This window comes from Sparus aurata, chromosome 21 (assembly GCF_900880675.1).
Source record: "Sparus aurata chromosome 21, fSpaAur1.1, whole genome shotgun sequence".
Classification (NCBI taxonomy): domain Eukaryota; kingdom Metazoa; phylum Chordata; class Actinopteri; order Spariformes; family Sparidae; genus Sparus; species Sparus aurata.
Window position 1 is genome coordinate 12,286,627 of NC_044207.1, and position 21,062 is coordinate 12,307,688.

Genomic DNA, 21,062 nt, shown 5'->3' on the forward strand with positions numbered 1-21,062 from the left:
GATCCGTGCAAGTCAGGGAGACACACATGAATTCATGATGCCTCCTCATCCTCATCATGAATATTCCCAAAAAGGCTCTTCCCTGATCTGTGGGAGATTCCTTTCTTTTGGGTACAAGCGAGAAGCCCCTTGCCTTATTCACAGTCCCCCCTAAATCCACCCATTCACTGCCTATGGGCCCTGATCTCCACATGAAATGATACCCCTCTTTCTCCTCCACTCTCGCGCCTTTAAGCGCCCATATGCCAGGCAGCGAGGAGGCTGGGAAAGCCCATAATTGATCAGTAAGTCTTGGCTGAAAAAGTGTGACCAGGGTCAGCCCCCCACGAAGCACGCAAGAGTGGCTTAATATACAGATTTATTGGGAAATGTAATGGGAGTTCTGCAGAGCAAACACAGGAGACACTGAAACACTTTTGTCACATTGTAGAAATAAGAAAATAAGTACAAATACTTGATTACAATTTACAAAAACAACATTCCCTTTATTCGTATATAGTAATACAGTGGAGATTTAGATGACTAATTCTCATATTTTTCACATTCATTTTTTTTTTAACCTTTACTAGAAAAATATGTATAGAACAGCTTTACACAGATACGTAAAAACATATATAAATCAACTGTTAACAAATTGGCACAGCAGCAAGTGTCTCATTGATTCCTTTTGATTAATTTAAACGTTTAATTAATACATAAAAACAGTACCTTAGTGATGTTAAAACTGTGTAATGTCCTTTTCATGCAATTTACTCAAAAAGAAAGTCATATTTGAGAGATATGCATCTGAGAGACACAAAAATTGATAAAATATTAACAAACACACTCTTGTGTTCTCTTTTCACACCAACACACACATACACATTTTTTTAACACAATTATGTTTTTTTCTCTTGATTCTGACTTTAATTCTGAGATTAAAATCAGGGGGAAAAAATATAATGTCGGAAAAAAAAAAGTCAGAACTCAAATGTTTGTATTCACACTGGCCCTAATCCTCCAACGTACACACACACACACACACACACACACACACGCACACACACACACACACGCACGCACGCACACACACACACGTTGGAACTGGCGATTACATTTTGTTAAAAAGGGGACACAGAAATTTCGCTTCTTTCTTCCACGGGAAGACATTTGAAGCGAAGCAACTCCACGACAGAAAAGCAGCAGGGGAATGTTTCTGTATTAGAAATACAACGGTACCACATACCTAAAATTGCAACAAAAAAAAAAGGAAAAAAAGGGCACAAGTCTTGTTTCTTTGAATCCATATGACCTAATAATGTTTTTACAACTTTAATATTTTACCAGCAGCTAATTTTAATGGGGACTGTTTTTATTCACAGTGAAGTGGAAAGACTCATCCAGTGATGTCAGGCTCAGATCTGACCACAGTGTCCGTGTGACGTGTCTGTTCTGAAAACAAAAGCACCTCACTTGGTTCACATTTTGTCAAATGTTGCATGAGATAATACAGACAGTGAGGAGACCATTGTCAATGTCCAGTGTTGGCAGCAGAGTGCAGTGTAGCTAGATGTCAAGTGTAGTTAGCGAGACGTCCAGTTGTCTTAGAGGAATGGTTTCACATTTTGGGAAATACACTTATTTGTTTTCTTGCTAGGAGTTAGATGTGAAGATTGATGCCACTCTCATACTAAATATGAAGCTAAAGCTAGAAGCTGGTTAGCTTAGCTTAACATAAGGACTGGAAATAAGGCAAGCTTGGAGTCTAGTCATCACCATTAAGTTGCCAGTAGAGCTGCAAGTAACGACTACTTTCACGATTACTCCATTAATCATCTGAGTATCAATCCTCTCGTCTAACTCTCAGCAAGCAAGCACATTATGTCTTTATTAGCTATTCCTTCTACAGAGGCCTCTGGCTCAAGTTTCAGCTTTGTGACACAACAGTTCAGCTGTGAGCTGAATAAAACTAAAAGAGAACTTAATGTATGAGCAGTTCACAGTGTCAATCACTTGGTGCAGTGGAGGCCTCGGCTTCACGAGGCTTGTGGATTGGTCGCTGGTTTCAAGCAGGCTCCGTCATCCGAGCATCCGTCACATCTCTGAGCTGGCTGAGTCAGCATTAAGGCTTCCTGGTGGTCTTAGGTTTAGTCTGTGCAGTGATTCGCTCGTTGGTGTCAGAGGGGATTAGAGATGTGGGATTGTGGATCGCTGGCAAATGTGACAGCGGAGGGTTTGGGGGGCCAGTCGGCGTCGTCCTGCAGCTCCAGGGCCAGGTGCATGTAGCGCACCGTCGGGGGCTTGTTGTTCCGACAGAACAGCCAGGAGAGGAAGGACGGGCCCCAGCGGTCGTTGGCCACCTGGGAACACGTGGAGTACCAACAGAGCTTATCGCATCACAATGAAGAGCTTTCCCAGTTAGAGGGTCAATATCATTTGAAGAAGAGATTCAAATTCAGGATTTTAATATTTACAATATTAATGAGTCTGTTTTGAGTCTGTAAATTGTGTTGTCCTTAAAGTTCAGTTTGTTTATTCAGTCATGAAAAACAAAGAGCTTGTTTAGGCATAAAAACAATCTGTCAATGAAGATCTTTGTGTTCTGATTAAAATCTCTACCTCAAAACTAGACAGTGCACCTTTAAATATTAATTATGTTCTGTTTTCTGTTTTATTCATTCGAGTTTTTTATCACAGTTTTCGTTTCTAGGTGGGTCTGTGAATAAATCCTGGAAAGACTGATGAAGGATTCATGAGATGAGCCAAAACTGGATAAATGCATTCTCAACACAAACACCTCAATGAAATATCAATAATGTAAAATAAAAGATAATGTACTTAATAATATAAAGTTAACATTCAGTCCTATTTCAATTTAGTCTGTATTGATTATTTTTAAAGCAGTCGCGAAATCTAAAATGAAAATAAAAATATGAAGCAAGAGTAAAGTGACAACAAACAAACACAGACCCAAAAAAAAAAAAAAGGTGAAGTCAAAGATTCCCAACCTGAGGTGCGTCAGCAGAGGGGGACTCTGAGGGGCGATTTACCCCCTGATTGGCTCTGAAAACTAGCCTCCACAAGACGATGTCAACGATCAAAATCTACGGAAGATTTCAGTGGGAACTTGAGAAATCAGCTGATCGTGAAGATTGGGTTAGAGCCACAAGAAGGCACAGAGAAACAATTCAAATAGAAACTCTTTAAAAAGGATTCATTGATTTCATTCATTTGGCAGGAACGCATTAGCAAGCGCTGATTCAGTCGGGGGAAGAAAAAAAAAAGCAATGCATGCAAATCACTGTTTTCTCATTAAACAGGGAGATCAGTCACGGAGAGCGTGTGGGGTGTGATTGTCTGTAAAGCGTACCTCCAGCATGAAAGACACGGCCGCATTCACGATGACAATGATGACCAGTGTAACGCGCCAGTCATGGGGAACACACACGATCTGAGAGGAGGCAGAGCGGCAGGGAGAGGGAACTTCACAACCACTGGAACAACTTTACTCTTCTTTTGAAACTGTTCTCTTATAAATGTAAATAAACTTTCAGTACGTCTTTCAGAGCAGCAATGCGAAAAAACAAACAAACAAGAAAGTATAAGTTTACCTCCAGGAAGCTGTCGATGGCAGAAACAGGATACAGCATGATGAAGAGGAGAAAAGTGTACAGACACAGGCAGGACAGCATGAACGGCCCTTATGAGATACGAAAAACAAACAGAATTCAACAGATTAAACAGGTTATTTCAACTTGTAAGCAAAGCACAAAACCATACATGAAGGGATTAGTTCACATTTAGATTGTGCTCGTCTTCCTTTTTTCATACAGAAGAGATAAAAATCAAGATATAGAGGCGAAATGGATAAAAAATGAATTATCATAAGTGAAAGTCTATAAGAGAACCGTTGACATTTGACATTATCTAATTTCCTATCTTGAAAATAAATACATATTTTTTTTTTGTTTTTGTCAGTATTGTGTATAACACAGCGATTCAAAAGTTGCCCAGCAGATTTAAAGTCGCTCTGACAATCAATCCGTGCGTCGGCAGCACTGAATGCGTCTCACAGTTCTTGTAGCTGGGCTGTCTGAATGGCTTTCCCTTGGAGAAGACGATGGCAACAGCCAAATACTGGAAGGAGGAGACGTAGAAGAGGGTGGTGTTCTCGTAGTTCTTGATGTTTTTGTGGTCGTGAGGGGACGTTACGTTCAGGCTGAGGCCGGAGCTGGAAACATTACAGGCACTACAGGAGACGAGAGGACAAGGAACTTCAAGTCAGTGTTTTCAGACTTTTTTTGTGTTCTGTTGTTTCTCTTCTTTTATCTACTGACCAGCTCACATTATACAAAATGTCTCACTGTATATAATAGTAGATATAATAGTAGAAAACTCAAAGTTATATTCAAAAAACTAGAAAAAAACATGTTCTGTTTTTTTTTTTCAAACACCATCACTATATGAATTACATTAGAGTAAATTACATTCATTTAGCAAGTGCATTTAACCATGAAGACACAAACCAAACATTGCAAGGAGGATGTGAGTACATACAATTTCTCAGTCAAAGTAAGTGAGGTTTATAGGGAACCAATCTAAACATCAATGGTGTCGTTATTCTGTAGCCATTAAATTGTCCTTGATCAATTAACTAAGGACTAATTCAAGGATCTGATCTGTCTTCTGCCATTCGGGGGTTTAATATTCACTTGGCAGCTGCTGATTTCAGACGTGTTACTCACTCCGACTGAGGCGTCCACGTCTCATACCAGCTCTGCTGTCGCACTAAGAGGAAAGCCAGGACCTGGAACACCAGGCAGGTGATAATCTGGGTCAGGACGGAGCACAACAGCGGGCCGGAGATGAGACTGGACGGTGGCCGACGCCACACCAGCTCCTTCCAGGCCGGGTTCAGACTCACTGAAGATGGAAACAAAACACAGAGTTATCATACCTGATCATTTTTAAATAACACCCCAAACTGTTTCAAGCATTTCAGAGCTTCTCTCCCTGCCACTCACTTGTGAAGGCAATGATGAGAATGATGGCGATGTCGATGAAGAGGAACTGGAAGTCTCCCAAGTTGCTGAGAATCTACAAACATTAAAAAGAGTCACTCAGCAGCAGAGGACCACATCAATAACGTCCACATCTATAAGACTGACTGACCCCATGTAAATTCATGTGATCACACCACGATGCATTTCACCGATAGCCTTCACACACTCAGGAACAAAACAACTTCACTTTGCGGTTGCTGCCTTTGTTTCACAGCCAATGGCTGGAAACCCCCACGTCTTTTTAAAACCCCACACTGGCTTCTACTTGCTCCTCACGTCCCCTTCGGCTCAGGACCCGTCTGTATCTCACGTGGGAACCAAAGCAGCGTCTGTAACTCAATGACACTGACCTCGCAGGCTAACGAACACAGGACCTTCAATAACATGTCAAAGACACCATGATGGTGTTTATTATGCAGCTGGAAACACCTAAAATAAAAGTGGAAAAATAAATTGTTTTTTTTTACTTTTTAAAGGTGGTAACCAGTTTTACCTGAGGCAAATTAAATAATGCAATGTTATTTCTGACCAGGTGTTAAATGCACAATATACAATTTTTACCTCAACGGGTCTCCACTGTTGATGAAAATCTCAAGCAGATTTTATTTAATTTTTTTTAAAGGATTTTTTGGCCTTTTTTGGCTTTTTATCAACAGGACAGCTCGGAGGCATGACAGGAAACAAGTTGAGAGAGAGGAGAAGTGACATGCAGCAAAGGGCCCCAGGCTTGGACTCAAACTTGGGGCCGCTACAGCGAGGACAAAGCCTCTGTACATGGTACGTCCGCTCTACCCACTGAGCAAAACGGCACCCCGAGGTTAAAAGTGTTATAAAACGTTTTAAAGTTTTATTCACGTTATGTTTAGTCTCGTACACAACTCCTCTCCTCTGCCTCTCTCATGAAAGTTATAGCGACAATCAAATTAAACACCGTTACCTTGAACAATATCACAGATTTTTCTCAGTTTGAACTTGGAAAAATTTGAAAACTCAACAAGATATATAACAAAGGTCTCATCATTGTTAGATATTTGTGAACAGAAATGTTATATTTTAACGAAGAGAATGAGGAGCATTGCAAATTAATTTAATGGAGTGTAAGAATGAGAAACAGGTATATACATTTTAAATATAGAGTACTTACTGAGTAGAGCAGCGTGACGCTGAGGTACTGGATGATGCTGTAGAGAGCCATGAACTTGAAGACACAGAATGATGTGATGAGGGCAGCTCGGCCCTCCCTTTGGAAGGTGAGACAATTAGAGTCCATCAGAATTGGAAAGCTCAATGTTTCATGTTCTCGTTATAGTAAGCTGATCGTATGGTGCGAGACAGTTTGTAAAATACATTTTGCTATATTTCTCAAATGTCAGAGTCTATAGTGCTGAACTTTATCAAAGACCATTAGGAGCGAGCTGGTACCTGATGAGGTTGGGGACACAGGAGATGTTCGGGGTGGAGGAGGTGAAGGGTGAAGCAACAGAGGCCTCCAGCTCAGACAGAGAGATCCCACTGTGAGCTCTCTTCAAGGCCTAAAACAGGGAGAGAACATCGGTACAAACACTTTGCATTTCAATATCATCAAGAAGAAGGAGGGTTTTCATGTTTTTAATTCATTTTTTTAATTCATTCATTCATTGTTTAAACTTCATTTTTGAGACTTTCACTCTTCTAAATATCATTTCACAATTTACTAGTTACTTTGAAGATTAAGGTTTAACATGCAAAACATCATGTATGATAAGAATTACATTACATTTTAGCAAATTTAAGCACACAACAATATGTTTTTTAGGCTTAGATATACCACTTACCACTAACAAATTCTACACATCATAAATGTCAACAATCAGAAGTTTTTTACAGTTTAAAATATATATATTTATTTTTAATTCTGTGCATTTGTCATCAGGCTGGGAGACTCATCAAGTCATCCTCAGCACTCTGCTATAAAAGTGCCTTAATTTTATGACTTATCTCACCAAGATAAGTTGGAATTTAACCCAGTGACAGGCATTAGGATTATCATTCTTGCCAGTGGTCTTGTTTACTTATGTAGGTGATATAGAGATGTCAGTATCAAACTAAAAGGGTTTTGTAACCAGTTAAACGTTCCTAATACTATTAAGTGCTGTAAAGTATAAAATTCCTCAGTGGCCACCAGTGAATTAGGGTTAGGGAAGTGTTGCATCTATTTTTCTCCACAGACCTTGAGCTCCAATCAGATACTGGCATGTGAGCTGGTTTACAGAGGTGGCATCAGTCTGATATGAGATGGAACAAAGTGTATTGTTCACAGCATTTTAAAGTAATAGTTAAAACAATATTTTAAAACGACTGAAAATGGTGGATGACGTGAGCAAGACCCAAACCACAGAGAGACAGAACGGCTCAGGACATCAGAGCCCACGTGCTGTGACTTGTGCATGTTGGATGAGTATAATCCACACTTACTCCACAGTCATTGGCGCCATCGCCGCACATTCCGACAGTGTAGCTGGAAGGTGAACAGAGAGAGGGAAAGTAGTGCATATGGTGGTGACGATGAGTCTCTAAAATCACATGATCTCCAGCAGACGGAACTGAAGCTCATAAACAGATTTAAAGTGAACTGACAGATGAGGGACTTACTCGATGCTCTGCAGCACTTCCACCAGCTGAGTCTTCTGGTCCGGAGCCATGCGGGCACACACAGTGGCTCTCAGCACGAGCTGCAGCGCCCCCATGTGGAGAGAGAAAGGATTACAAAATCCAAACGACCAGTTTTGAAACTGACGTAAACAGCAGCTTTTTATCGTCAAAACAGACTTCACACAGCTGATATGAACAAAATGTGAATATGTGGATGTGTCCAAAGATGAGCGTCTACCTTCTGGATGAGCTGAGGGAAGTGCTCGGTAATAACGGCGAAGGATCTGCCGCTCACGGCGAAGTGATAGCTCTGTTCCTGCAGAGCCACCTGCCTGTCACACACCTTCTCCTCCTCCTCCTCCTCCTCCAGGTGTATCTCCACCGTCTGAAAGAGGATGAGTCCGTTGTCACTAGAACACCAGAGAACTGCCGAACTGTATTAATTTGAAGATTGTAATAAGATTATTACATCATTGCAAAACAGGTAATTGCATCCCCCTTTCTGACCTCAATCCTTGCCTTCTTCACTGGTGACCTGCCACATTTAGAATTAGTTGTAATGTCTTATTGCTATTGCTTCTATTGCTACTTTTAAGCTCTGCAGGGTTTAGGCCCCAAATGTATTTCTTACCTATTGGTTACCTATGAGCCTCCATGTCACCTCAGATCCTAAGCTGTGTCCCTCTTGTCGATTTAACATATATTCAGTTGAACAAAGTGCAAAGACTAGACATTTAATGTTCAAACTGATAACCTTAACTGGTTTTTTATACTCGTGAATTTGATGCCTGCAATGCGCAAAGTCAGAAGAACCACAGTGCCCAAACTTTTTTGGAATTGGAACCAGGGTTGTATCCGTCATGGCTGGTGGAAGACTTCATCACGCCAGCGTCCCGTTAAGTCTTTTCTTTCAACCCCTTTCTGTGGCTCTTCAACAATGAATGCCTCAGTGGCCGTTGCCTTGGTGCTGATTTTAACAAACTCTGCATTCTTTACTCATTCACCTTAAGATTGTTTGGACAAGATTTGAACATGAGGCACAAAAAAAACACCATAGACATCTCTGAACACGCAGACCTCAGACTTGTACAGAGCAAACAGTGGAGTGGTTCAGCACGAACGATTACAATCACTGCAGTGAACAGCCTACCTGTGAGTGCATGTAGACTGCTGTTTTTTTTTTTTATAATCTTATATTGATTGCTCTGGAGCTGTCTGTCTCACCTGACTGTCCTTGATGGTCTGAGCAGGGTTTTCAGTGTAACGCCACGTGATGCTGGCAGGGTGCAAGTCCTTGGGAGGCACGGCGTCTGCGATAATGACCTTCTCGTGTGAACGGACCATCCCACAATCCCGAGCCACCGATATCGCCGTCAGCATGTTGTCACCTAACAGAGGATGCATACGTCATCAGGGCAATCCATGCAGTAATGACACAACAAGTGAATAAAGTCAGTGAACTGATTTTACCCGTGACCATCAAAGTGCGGATGTTAGCCTGCCGTAGTTCTTGTAGAACCCCGGCTGTCTCCTCTTTTATTTTGTTCTGCATGATGATCAAACCAAGGAAGTCCATGTTTGTTTCTATTAGGTCCCTAAAAAGGAACAGAACACAAGTTTTGCAAGTACATACACAACATTTATTTGTCACTAACTTGCACAAATGTTTTGTTTCAAGTGACTTTATAGAATCAGAGAAGGTACCAAACAATGAGGGACTTAAAGGGGCACTTTGTAGTTTTTGGGGGAAAAATTTGAAGTCAGAATTTAATATTTACTATATTAATGAGGTTATAATACAAATACAGAAACTCTCTGTTCTCAAAAGTCCTTAAAGGTCAGTTTGTTTATTCAATCAAGAAATGCAGAGAGTTTGTTTATTTTGTTTGTTTAGGCATAAACAAATAATTTAATGAAGATTTTTCTCTTTCTTCCCCAAAACCACATAGTGCACTTTTAACTTTCACTTAAATATCATTAGATGTTTTAAATCTGCGGTGCTCATTTGCTTACATGAGTTGTAATTCTTTATTTTTATTTCTGCCAACCTGCCAGACCACTTCGACATTAGTTAATGATTTACTACATTTATCAGAATGATGGGAAACACACAGACAGGAAGTTGTTGCTTTTAACCAGACGGTCGTGTGGGCTTGTGAATCTAAGAGATAACCAAACTATTAACTTGTACTGCGACCGGTCACTGGCCACAGTTACACCCTTTAAATCAAATGGCGCCATGTCTTGAGGCTGTGTGGCATTATAATATGTTGAAGCTGCTGTTGGTGAGGCTTCTTCTTCTGTGGATAACAGCTTACATTCTGATTCAGAGTTTAATGACGACCATATCTAACATTTTTCTTATGTGTTAGATCACTGGAACATTTTCTCTCGAGCTGAAGCAGCATTGTAAATATTTGGACATTCTGTCAGTTGGTCTGTATTTGTCCAGTTATCAGTGGAACTACCATGTCCTGCAGAGTTTAAGTGTTTCAGGGTGGGCTGTGTCTGTAATGTCAGTGGCTCTGTGTACTGTGGACGGTGTTATCTGTGGAGTTACCTGCTGAGGCTCTGGACTTTGTGCCAGGAGAGTTTGGACTCCAGCTGTCGATGTGCCAGGGCAATAACCCTGAAGCCCTGCCGGGTGTAGGTCTCCAGAGTCTCTGTGAAGCTCTGTGGGACTGAAGAGCAGGACAGAGCCATGTCACTCTGGCTGTGTCTTAACATGACTGCAGTATTTGTTTCGTAGGCAGGAAAGAGATATTTTAATTTATCGTCAGTTATTTTCAGAGTTCAGCTTTTGCGCACCTTAAGATCGACAGGTGCGTAGAGGAAGACCGAAGGCTCACAAAATCAGGAAAAAAACTAACCTAAGTACCAAAACGTTGTTTTTATTCAATTTAACTGTGATTGTTGATTATTTTGAAATAAGATGCCAAATTAAGGGAGCACATATCCACCCAAACTTGTAACATACAGACGTGTCAAACCTGTGTGCTGTTTGCAGAGGCTGGCCACGACCTCCGGGGCTCCTTTCAGGTAAGCGTCCATGTGTTTCTCGCCCAACCTCCTGACAACCACACTCATCCTCTGCAGGGCCGAGGAGAAGGGGAACTGACGCACGATGCCAATCTCACAGGACTGAGGAGACACAAACGTTTTTTTCCCGTGTTCAGTTTAAAAGCAATAGGCTGACATTTTGGGAAATATGCCCGTTTGTGTTAGATGAGAAGATTGTTGTAACACACAGGGCGGGGTTAGTCTTGCACAGTCAGATCTTTCTCCACAGTGCCCTTTAACAATCTACAATAAGGTAAAAAAAAACAAAAAAAAACATCTAGCTTGTTTGTATTTCTTTAAACCAATGACTTCTCATGTAACCCATCTGCACAATATCAATGAGGGTATTTCCCAATTTGTACAACTGTTTTCTTGTGTGAGTGATGAAGTTTTCATCAGAAAGAAACGACTTACTGATAATTCAGACAGCTCCTGGAAATAAAAGGATGGAAGGATTGATTACAATTCTGAGATCAGACGGGAAGTTGAAAATGCATTTCTTTATAGCCGGAAACAAACACACGGATCACTGAGTCACTGTACCATCTTCTGAGTCAGCGGATTGTTCTGATTGGCTTCAGGGACAGTGTGCTTTGGAGGTCGAACAACTGTGGGCATTATGGGATTGTGGAGTGCCGTCTCTTCCTCTGTGGGCTCCTCGAGGATCTAAATGAGAAAATAAAATAAGATCATATAATAGTTTAGTCACGTGTTGAGTTTGGTATGGTGCGACATAAAAGAAAATCGACCTCAGCCTCAGCTTCCACTGGACAGGAAGAGGCATTTTCTGCTGTTCATGCAGAGTGTGTGAGTATCCATGGCACCAGGCTTTCGCCATTTTAGCCAAAAAACACTCACTCTGCCGAGGCAACGAGCGTGGTGCTGCATAATTCATGAACAGACTGGTGTCCGTGCTGGGTGCGGTGCCGCTGTCTGAACATGCTGTGTGTAAACATTGAAAACCCTTGCTCACCCAGCCTGTGGCATTAAACATCTTGAGGTCTAACGGGTCTCCGGAGAGCTCGCCCTCGATCTTGGTCAGTGAGTGGCAGGTGGCCATGCAGGCCACGAATGTAGAGTTCACCAAACTCTCTTCAGCTACCTCAGACTCTGGAGTGGAAAAGCTGTAAGAGAGAGGGAGGATCTCAAAGATTTACACTCCATCTATGATGATTTAATATCCTTGGCCTAGAGAGGGATGGGAATCAAAACATCCTTTGTAAATCTTAATAGCAACGCATCAGTAGACAACATTTTCATTTTTCATAGATAAAATAGCGAGACAGAAATATCAGTTTTAGGCTGATCTAGCAAGTTGGACACCTCATAATCATCACATTCATGCAAAATCATACATAGTCCAGTGCTGCCATAGAGAAGCTCCACTCATTGATTTGTAAAATCTTCCGCAATGGTCAAATACAACCAGAGGTAATGAAGAGATTGTTACTCTGGCATAAACGTAATGCAAAATCTGCAAATGACAAAATCTTAAATCTCAATTGTGTCAGAGTACTGTAGAGAATAAAAAGTCTTTAGCCTCCAGAGAGCTTATTGTAACGAAACAAGACTTGTTACAGTCACATCCCTCTGGACTTTTTAATTCTTATCTGTTTTATGGTTAAACTCAGGAAACTGACACACGCGTTCGCACAAAGACCCAAATCAAAGAGGCTTTCTTACCGGCCATCCTCAGCTCTCTGAATACCCCACAGGTCCAAACCATCCTCAGTCAGAGTACCAGTCTGCAGGAGAGAATAAGACAGATGGTTAATGATGCCCAAACCAGGCTGTATTATTCATGCCTCACAGCTGGAAAACAACTCTAACACCAACAATTCTCAGATTCTTAATCTGCACCGGTGCTCATGAGAGCCCAACCTGTTCATGCGACAACATGCACACACACGTCCTATATAACTTAAGAACTGAAACAACTGTGAGCTTCAATATCTGGACACAGAAATCCGCTATGTCGTGAGATTGATTTTTTTCACATCTCATCTCTGCATTTTCACAAAGCTCTACATATGACATGCATGGCTTAGAGATATGAGGATAAGAACAAAAGACACAAGACACACACAATACAGCCGAAAGGGGTATAAAAACATACCAAATAGTAAAACTAAAAACACATGAGACGGTACGGTACAAAACATTCCTCCCTCCTTCGTATGATCGATCACATCGCAGTGTAACCATAGCCCTCAAGATTCATTTTAATTTGTGATATGATGGCCATAAAACACTTTTTATGACCTAGTTATGACAGGCCAACATTAACCTGGCGTGAAAGTAGGTTTGGATGCTTCATAGCTCTTTGTCACGCATTCTTCATAGGACTTAATGCAGTCTCAGTTTGGTACGGTTCCCAGAGATCAAACACTGGAATTCTACCATATGAAATGGATAAACAACGTCACATTGCAGAAACTGACAGCTGTGGCTCACCTTGTCAAAGCAGACCAGGTTGAGCTGGCCACACATGTTGATCCTCTGAGGACTGATGCAGAAGATGCCGACCCTCTTCAGACGCCGCTGCGCATACACGATGCCAGCCGTCATGGCCGCCGGTAAGGCTGGGGGCACGGTGATGGTGACGATGTCCAGAGACTCAATGATGATGGTTTTGGCGGGAACCTGGATGAGATCGAGAGGGAAACGGTGAACGACTGGCACACCGCATGGAGGCTGTGGCTATAAGTTAAAGCAGGACACAGTTTCAGGGTTCGTACACATTTTTCAAGGTCAAATTTAAGCACTTTTCAAGCACTTTAAAGGGTCATTTTCAAACTTTTCCAGTACCTTATCGCTGGGGTGAAATACATATCTACAGGAATATATATACTCATGATTATTATTTTTTTCACTTTTTATCACAATTATGTACATTGTATTATGCTGTAAACATCTATAATGATGTTTCATAATAGCAAAAACTTTAGAAATTAAAGGAGAACACAAAGTTTATCCAAAGAAAGAGAAGCCACTTGGCGTTCTTCAGGCACACTTGCACCGAGACAAGGAGAGATCTGAGAGCACCTGGTAATTTTCTTTTTTGACATAAACTTTTTTTAAGCTGTTCGCTTATTCATCAAAGTTTATTAATATTGAACATGTCATCAGTCCAAATTGCTTCAAATTCACCTTCTCCTTAGCCATCTTCTCTATTGCTACCAGGCTGCATGTGTGATGATACACACACACAATGATTTTATTACTCCTTGTACTAAGCAAACATCCAGTCTGATCCCAATTTTGCCAAGACACAGAGTTAAAATGTCAAGCACTTTCAAGCACTTAAACTAAAATCCAAGCACTTTTCAGACCTTGAAAATGCAACATTGAAATTCAAGCACTTTCAAGGATTTCAAGCACCCGTACGAACCCTGCAGATTCTTTGTTAACTCCCCAGAGGAGAAGTTTACTCCTCCTCCTTAAGGAGCAGTGGTACCTTGTTCATGATACTGAGGATGATGGTGTAGATGAAGCCGATCCCTGCCACCCCCACCAGGCACAACAAGAACAGGTAAGCATCGTGGTACAGCTTGAAGTCGGTGGGTTTAGGGTAGAGGATGGAGCGCACCAGTTGGCCTTTCTCTGTACTGAAACCTGCGGGAACATGTAGATGATGACATTCATGATCGGTGTCTCTACTCCACAGCTGAAGCTTGGCGCTCCCACTCTGTTTATCTCTGTCTCACCTGTTCGGACCACAACAGCCTTCACCAGTTCACCAGCATAGAAGCGGGTCTGGATCACCTGGGTACCACAGAACAGGGTGTGTCTCTTGTGCTCCTCCATGTCGTAGCTGCTGGCCGCCTCCTCGCCTGAACTGGGCAGACTGGTCTTGGTGACTGGCACACTCTCTCCTGAAGATGGAGGGAGAATCAACAGACATTCAAAATAATAATGATGCTTTAATTCAAATAAGCAGTATGTTACACTTGGAGAGCACATAGAGAAAGATGCTACTTCACTGACACTAGCTAACTCCTTGCTAGTCATGTTAGCTTTAACGTTAGCATCCTAGCTATCATTCACCTCTTCAGCAAGGCTGAGAGCAGCTTTCTGAGTCGACTGAAAAAAGTTAGTCTTTACGTTATTATTTAGGGCCAAAGCTCATGCCAGCCCCAAATTTTTTATTCCTCACTTCAACATTTGGTACTAATTAGCTAAGATCAATCATTTTCTCAGGTCATGGTGACGACTGCCCATGTTGCACTTTTTCGACGTTCCATACAAGGAAAAAAAAAAGCATTTTCTATGGATATATATTTATGGAGCGAACTACAGTTACTTCAACAGCTATACATAAAATATTTATTTTTGTTGTTTAAATAAGTAATTGTGAGTATTTGGTTTGGAAATAAAATGTGGTTATTATTGTTTATATTAGGACGAATGTGATTATTCTGGGGCCCCCCCCAGTGGCTGGGCACCAGAAAGCTTTTCCCTATTTGCCCACTTTCGGGCGGCCCTGAGTGGTAGCAGCACTGAAGGTACTGAGACACATTAACTGGCGATACTATGACTTGTGTGAGTCAGTAGAACATATCTGGGCAGCAATAAATAAATAAGCATATTAAGCATGAAAAATTATTGTTGACCCTGAAAATAGTTTTCCCACAACATCCGACCAATAGGCTGAAAGGAAGCCAGTGATAAAGACCTTGAGAAGCAGTAAAAAGCACCGCAGAGAGTTGATAAGTAAAAGAAATAAAAACGTTAAGGACGAGGAAAGGCTATATGGAAACACCTGTCAGCATGCTCTCGTTGACGATACACGTCCCATGGGTGAGCACAGCGTCGCAGGGCATGATCATCCCATTGGCTGGAATTAAGATGACATCACCAGGCACGAGCTCTGTGGACATGGCCTGTTCGATATCTAGAAACAACATGAAGAAAGAGAACACTGAAAAGGGGATCAACAATTCAATTCATGTATTACAGATGTACAAATGCTACTCATACAGTGTTGCTAAACACACACTTCACTGACTGTAACTCTTGTTTTTACTTACTTCGGCTCTGTATCATAATCATAATGTTAAACTTGCCTTTATTTCCTCTGCACACTGAGACACGGAGCACGCTGTGTGCTGCCACCATGTCATGCAGCATCACATATTGCTGCATTAAGACACAAACTGTATTAAAGAGTGGGAGGAATACTTCTGGAAACACACAATCACTCACAAATGGAGTTTTCTGGAAAGATTATTATGACATAAGTTTATCAAGGCCCAGAATCTGCTCAGTGTCTCACCTTTTTAATGGTATATAGCGAGGTAGCTATTGAGATGACAGACATGAGAACGATGGCGGTGGCATAATAGTAGTAGTCCTCAGCACTCCACAGAATGACGCTGAAGAGCTGGAAGATGTAGAAAGGATTCAAGACCTGGTGAAGGAAGAGAAACATGATATTATTAGTGGTATATATATGTATTCACTAAAAGAAAAGATGTCAGAGGTTACACAAAGAGCGATGAACTCACTTCTTTTATGAGGAGGATAAATATAGAGGGCACCCTGACAGCGATCTCATTCTCCCCGAAAAACAACGCCCTGATGAAACATGATTTAAAGCAATTTGTGATTTAATCTGATCACAATTATGTATACAGTTCAAAAGACCAATTAAAGCTTTGTTCAATAAGTCAATGAGATGGGAGAAGTGTATGAAAACATGTGCGTACCTGTACTCCTGCAGTGTTTTAGACAGTCCAGAGCTGTGGTCGGAGTGGATGCTTGCACAGCTCACCTTCACATCCTCCAAGCCTCTAGAAAAGTCACACACACTCATTGCTACTGCAGTTGTGCATGCGTACATACACACGTGTTCGATGCAAACCGCTCAGACTATTTAATAACAGGAATTTAGTTTATTTAGCAAAGATTTTTGGACCACAAGAATTTTAGCATCACATTGTTTTTTTGTTTTTTTTAAGTGGGACACTTACTTATAAAATTCAAAGTTCTGTATCACATCGTTCCAGTAGTATTTGGTGCTGTGGTGGGTGAAGTAGTGGATCTGACAGGGAGGGAGCATGCGGTCAGATATTGACTAAAAAATGTACAGGCACACTTCAAAACCAGCCGATACTGGATCTAGACTCTCAGCTTATGGGTCAAGTTCCAGAAGTGACTGGGATTCATTCACTTCACCAAAAAAAATCCTTAGATGGAGAAAGACTTTCAAGCCTGGAACTAATCAAACCAAACAACAGCGGTCTCCCACTGTGGTACCTCATCAGGCTGTCTATGGGCGAATTTCCCATGAACTTCCTCGTCAGCAGCACCGATACCATGCTCTCCGTTCCCCAGCTGAGCCTTGGGCTTCAGATCCAAGCTGTCAAAGGGTTTCCTCCCTGGAGCCAACATCACGTGTACTTTGGCTCGAAACCACTGCTTGAACTCATCCTGTGATAACGACATAAAGAATTACATTTTTCCTCGGCTGTGGGACGGAAACCAAATTTATCATTGCTAGCCTTATACAGTGCGTGTGCCAAAGAATGCAACAAGTGTCAGGATGATTTGTGAGCAGAAGCACAAGAGTGAAGAAATGGAAATACACCCACGTAACAGGCATTTGCGCTTTTTAAGCGTCTACAGGCGTCAGGTGGCTCTTTCTCCTCGTATGACAACAACCACAACTAAAATTGTCGATATGAAAATAAACCAGCGTTTTCTCACCGTGCTCCTGAGCAGCAGTGTGTGTGCGTCCCTCACTGAGGTGTGTGTGCAAGTGCCCTTGACGCCCCACTCGGGCAGCCAGTAGAGCAGCAGCAGTAGGAGACCCCCGGTGCACACCGCACCTATGCCCACCAGGATCATCTTCCACAGGCAGGGCTGGTACCCCCACACCTCCTGCACAGACAGACACTCGTGTTAACACACCTGAGGGTGGGACAGAAACACTGCACCGTCATTCCCAAGGTTAGTTTAAAAAAAGAAAGAGTAAAGTATTCCCACAAACAGTTGGACACTGCAGTTAACAGCAAACGTTATCCAAACAGGATAATAGTTAATATTAGCTCATCTGTTGGGGACTATTTTTAGCAGCGGATGAATAAAGTTTTGGTTTTCTCCTGTAGTGTTGCAGAGAGTTCTTCTGACTTCAGCATACAATAACAGCAGGAGCAGGCCACCAAATCATAAAGGACCAACTTCCTCATTCCTATCTGGACCAAACTTCACGTTTGATAAGAGTCCAGTGCTGAACACAAAAGCCAATATACAGTCATAGTCACAGCGCCACATGTTGGACACAGGAAATGACATTTAACCCCTTCCTGCACTGTCCGAAACACGGACAGTTAAGAGATGCGTACACAATAACCAGGCAATGGGGTCGGGTACGCGGCACACCCCGAAAGCAGCACAGCCCGCCGCACGTGGACTGCGAGGGGCCGTTCATCGCTGCTTGCAGCTTTAATTATCATGATTATTCTCTAACTCCCTGCTTGAAAGTGAGCAAGCATATTTCTCAGAATAGCAGCTTTAAGCACTGTGGCATTCTCTCACTCTTGAAACTAAATCAGTTTAGCTTCCATACAGACTCAATCGATATTTCAGTTGCCTGATTCTACAAGTGGGTATTGGCCTTTTACACATATATCAGTGTTTACTGTTGAACGTCCTGTATCAGATATCTGTGACCCAAAGATTACCACATTTGAGGGATCATTGCCAAAAAATGTGTATACGTCGGCTGATACATTGATTTCAAACTTTTTCAAATCTGTTTTGGCTTCAGTTGCACAAAACAGTCAAGCTCGCATTCCAGAATTTGATCTTAGATATTCCACCATCCTCCAAACTCCACTTATTTCAGTGTCCTACAATTGCTACATCCACTTTGATTCACACTCTCAAAAGCTACCATTTGGTGATGCCTCGTTCAACAGAGAACATAATCATATATGAAGAAAGTGGCACTTAGATGTGGAGTGATATTTACCATCTCATCCTCCAGGCCCTGGTTTATTATCTTCACCTCTCCCGTCTTCATTCTGTCAGAAGTGCAACAACTACAAAGACAAAGAGAAAGATAAGGAGATCACTTTAGTCACTGAACGTTTGACGTTTTTCCAACGGATTCTTTAGTTGCGGAAACGTTCTTATCATAAAGGTCAACTCTGTCTGGTCAGCAGAGCTGTTGCAACTTCAGTCTGGGTCAGCGGCATGAACGCTCTCAGCTTTAAGACTCCAGGAGCAAAAAGAACCCGAGCATGGAAAGTTAGTCTGAGGTTCATTTGTTTTCCTTCCTGTGTGTTCTGTTATAATGCCTCATTCTGCCTTGAATGTGACAGTTTTTTTCTTTTTCATCAATTCATTTCACATCTTCTATTATCCCTGAACTTAAACTGCATCAGTTTAACTTTAAATTCTGTGTCTCTTGAATCGTTTGCACATACTTTTGAGCTTTTAAATTGTAATAATTTTCACTGTCACTGTGTTTTATCTTGTGAATTACGATTAAATGCCTTCATGTATGAAATACGCTGGACAAGTAAAATCCCTCTCCTTGCCAAAGAGGCTGGTATCAAATCTCTTTTCATTCTCTAATCTGCAGTATCTCCTTTAAATAACTTATTCACTGAAGTGTCGCTAAATGTTTTAAAATTTGCTTTACACACACTTACCAATTAACTCACTGACAACTCCATCATTGTCATTAAGTTGATCAGTTTGTTACAATGAACGTGACTATTAGTGTGATACAGTGTTGTGCTGTTAAGCAGTGATCCAGTGCAGGATAGGCAGTAATACATGAAAACCTTTGCACCTTGCACACATGTTTTATGTTCAGCAACGGTCCCACCTGCAGTAATGTTTGACTCACAGTCCATCTGACCTGACAGCCCAATAAACACCATCATGTACGTACTTATTTTACACCTTTATTGTGCACTTTTTTGACACTTCATCCACAGAAAAAAAAAAAAAAAAGATTACTTTGACTTACTTTTGAAGAGAAACACGTGCATCCAGATTAGGCACAAATCATTGATTGCACAAGTACCCACAACATCTACCAGGACAAATCTACACCTCAAAATACAGTGAGCACCATCCAACACCATGCAGACAGCATCGTGATGTGTGGATACAGGTCCCGGGCGGCTCGAGGAGGTGAGACGGGTGAAATAAATGCAGCCAAAATAAGGACAAGTCCCGTTTGAGAGCCTGCTGCGAGTCTGCAAGGGAACCAGGAGCTGGGATGAGATTTATTTTTCCAGCAAGACAAAGACGCCAAACATAAAACCTTAAAGCTACACGGGACTGGCTTCAAGACAACTATGTGACAGTCCTGGAGAGTCCAGATTTCCATCCAGGGTTTGAGGCAAGAATTCAGATTTTCTCCTCAGGCAGAGTCACAACTTCACAGACCTTTTCACATAAGAATGAACCTGCAAGATAGTCCAGATTCCAGATGTGGAAAACCTACCCAGTCAGACTCAGCTCCTGGCTGCAACTAACGCAGAGGGTTCCTCCACCAAACACCGGCTGTCTGAGTGCTTATGCAATGAATGGTTTATTACACTTATATTAGATTTTATGGAGATATCACTCTAACAAATGGCGGATAAGTTTCAACAAATCACAATTAACCAAAGACAATTCAAGGCTGTAAAACAATAAAGCAAAGTCCAAAGAGCCGTCATTACCTATTGCTCCACATCACAGCGGAAGACACTTTTCCACACCGGGTCTTTTACGCGCTGAATACTGGCTGAGGAGTCATTTTTAAAAGTCATGTAACAGTTTTGCTGAGTTGCTTGTCGAGCTGTGGTGGAGCCTGACTCCACACAGCGCGTCAGTAAGCACACATTCATGCGTAGTAACGACTCACCGACGCCTCTCAGTGCATCTCACGGTCCATAGTCAGGAGAGGAAACCCGTCAAACAGCCGCCGCAGTCAAACTTTTCCTGGGATGTGTGTGTGTGTGCAGCTCAGCAACACCGAGGATCAACATGTGTCTGCACACACACACGCCGACACGACACAGCTGCACGCTGCGCTGCCCGGACCGTCCCAAACCGGTCCATTCACAAGGAAGTGGGAAAACAGGATGTGAGGTCACGAGAGGACAGCGGCTCTGGGATGAAACGACGGAAAGTTGCAACAAATCGGGAAAAACTGCAGCTGGTTAAAAAACCACCAGTCTGCGACAGTGAGGGTCCTCCAGACTTCTTTCTGTGACTCTGCCCGTGTTTTAATACATTATTGATTGATTAGCGGCCCATTGGCTGGGAGATATGGCATGTTGAGCTGATGTTACTTCAGGTCAGCAGGGGAGAAATGAGATT

General features: G+C 42.0%; 1 protein-coding gene across 9 annotated transcripts; it reads right to left on the reverse strand.

Annotated features, from left to right (window-relative positions):
* Positions 1 to 341: 341 nt before the first annotated feature.
* On the reverse strand, positions 342 to 20,999 carry LOC115573131 (probable cation-transporting ATPase 13A3). Of its 9 annotated transcripts, none has more exons than XM_030403776.1 (33): positions 20,605 to 20,999; positions 18,709 to 18,778; positions 17,442 to 17,615; positions 16,992 to 17,165; positions 16,706 to 16,776; positions 16,442 to 16,525; positions 16,241 to 16,310; positions 16,009 to 16,143; positions 15,800 to 15,872; positions 15,496 to 15,627; positions 14,441 to 14,608; positions 14,191 to 14,348; positions 13,188 to 13,376; positions 12,417 to 12,478; positions 11,707 to 11,857; positions 11,277 to 11,399; positions 11,148 to 11,165; positions 10,664 to 10,814; positions 10,234 to 10,354; positions 9,144 to 9,268; positions 8,898 to 9,061; positions 7,912 to 8,058; positions 7,674 to 7,753; positions 7,497 to 7,539; positions 6,465 to 6,574; positions 6,187 to 6,283; positions 5,004 to 5,076; positions 4,725 to 4,902; positions 4,053 to 4,228; positions 3,591 to 3,679; positions 3,350 to 3,430; positions 2,988 to 3,083; positions 342 to 2,339 (listed from the first exon to the last, which is right to left on the reverse strand). In XM_030403776.1, exons 2-33 carry the CDS (start codon positions 18,757 to 18,759, stop codon positions 2,157 to 2,159), a joined length of 3,747 nt encoding a protein of 1,248 aa, XP_030259636.1. In that variant the 5' UTR covers positions 18,760 to 18,778; positions 20,605 to 20,999; the 3' UTR covers positions 342 to 2,156. The 9 variants fall into 9 exon arrangements, with proteins under 9 accessions (XP_030259636.1, XP_030259634.1, XP_030259637.1 ...); XM_030403774.1 differs by lacking the exon at positions 20,605 to 20,999 and adding an exon at positions 20,420 to 20,578; XM_030403777.1 differs by lacking the exon at positions 20,605 to 20,999 and adding an exon at positions 20,200 to 20,218.
* Positions 21,000 to 21,062: the final 63 nt, after the last annotated feature.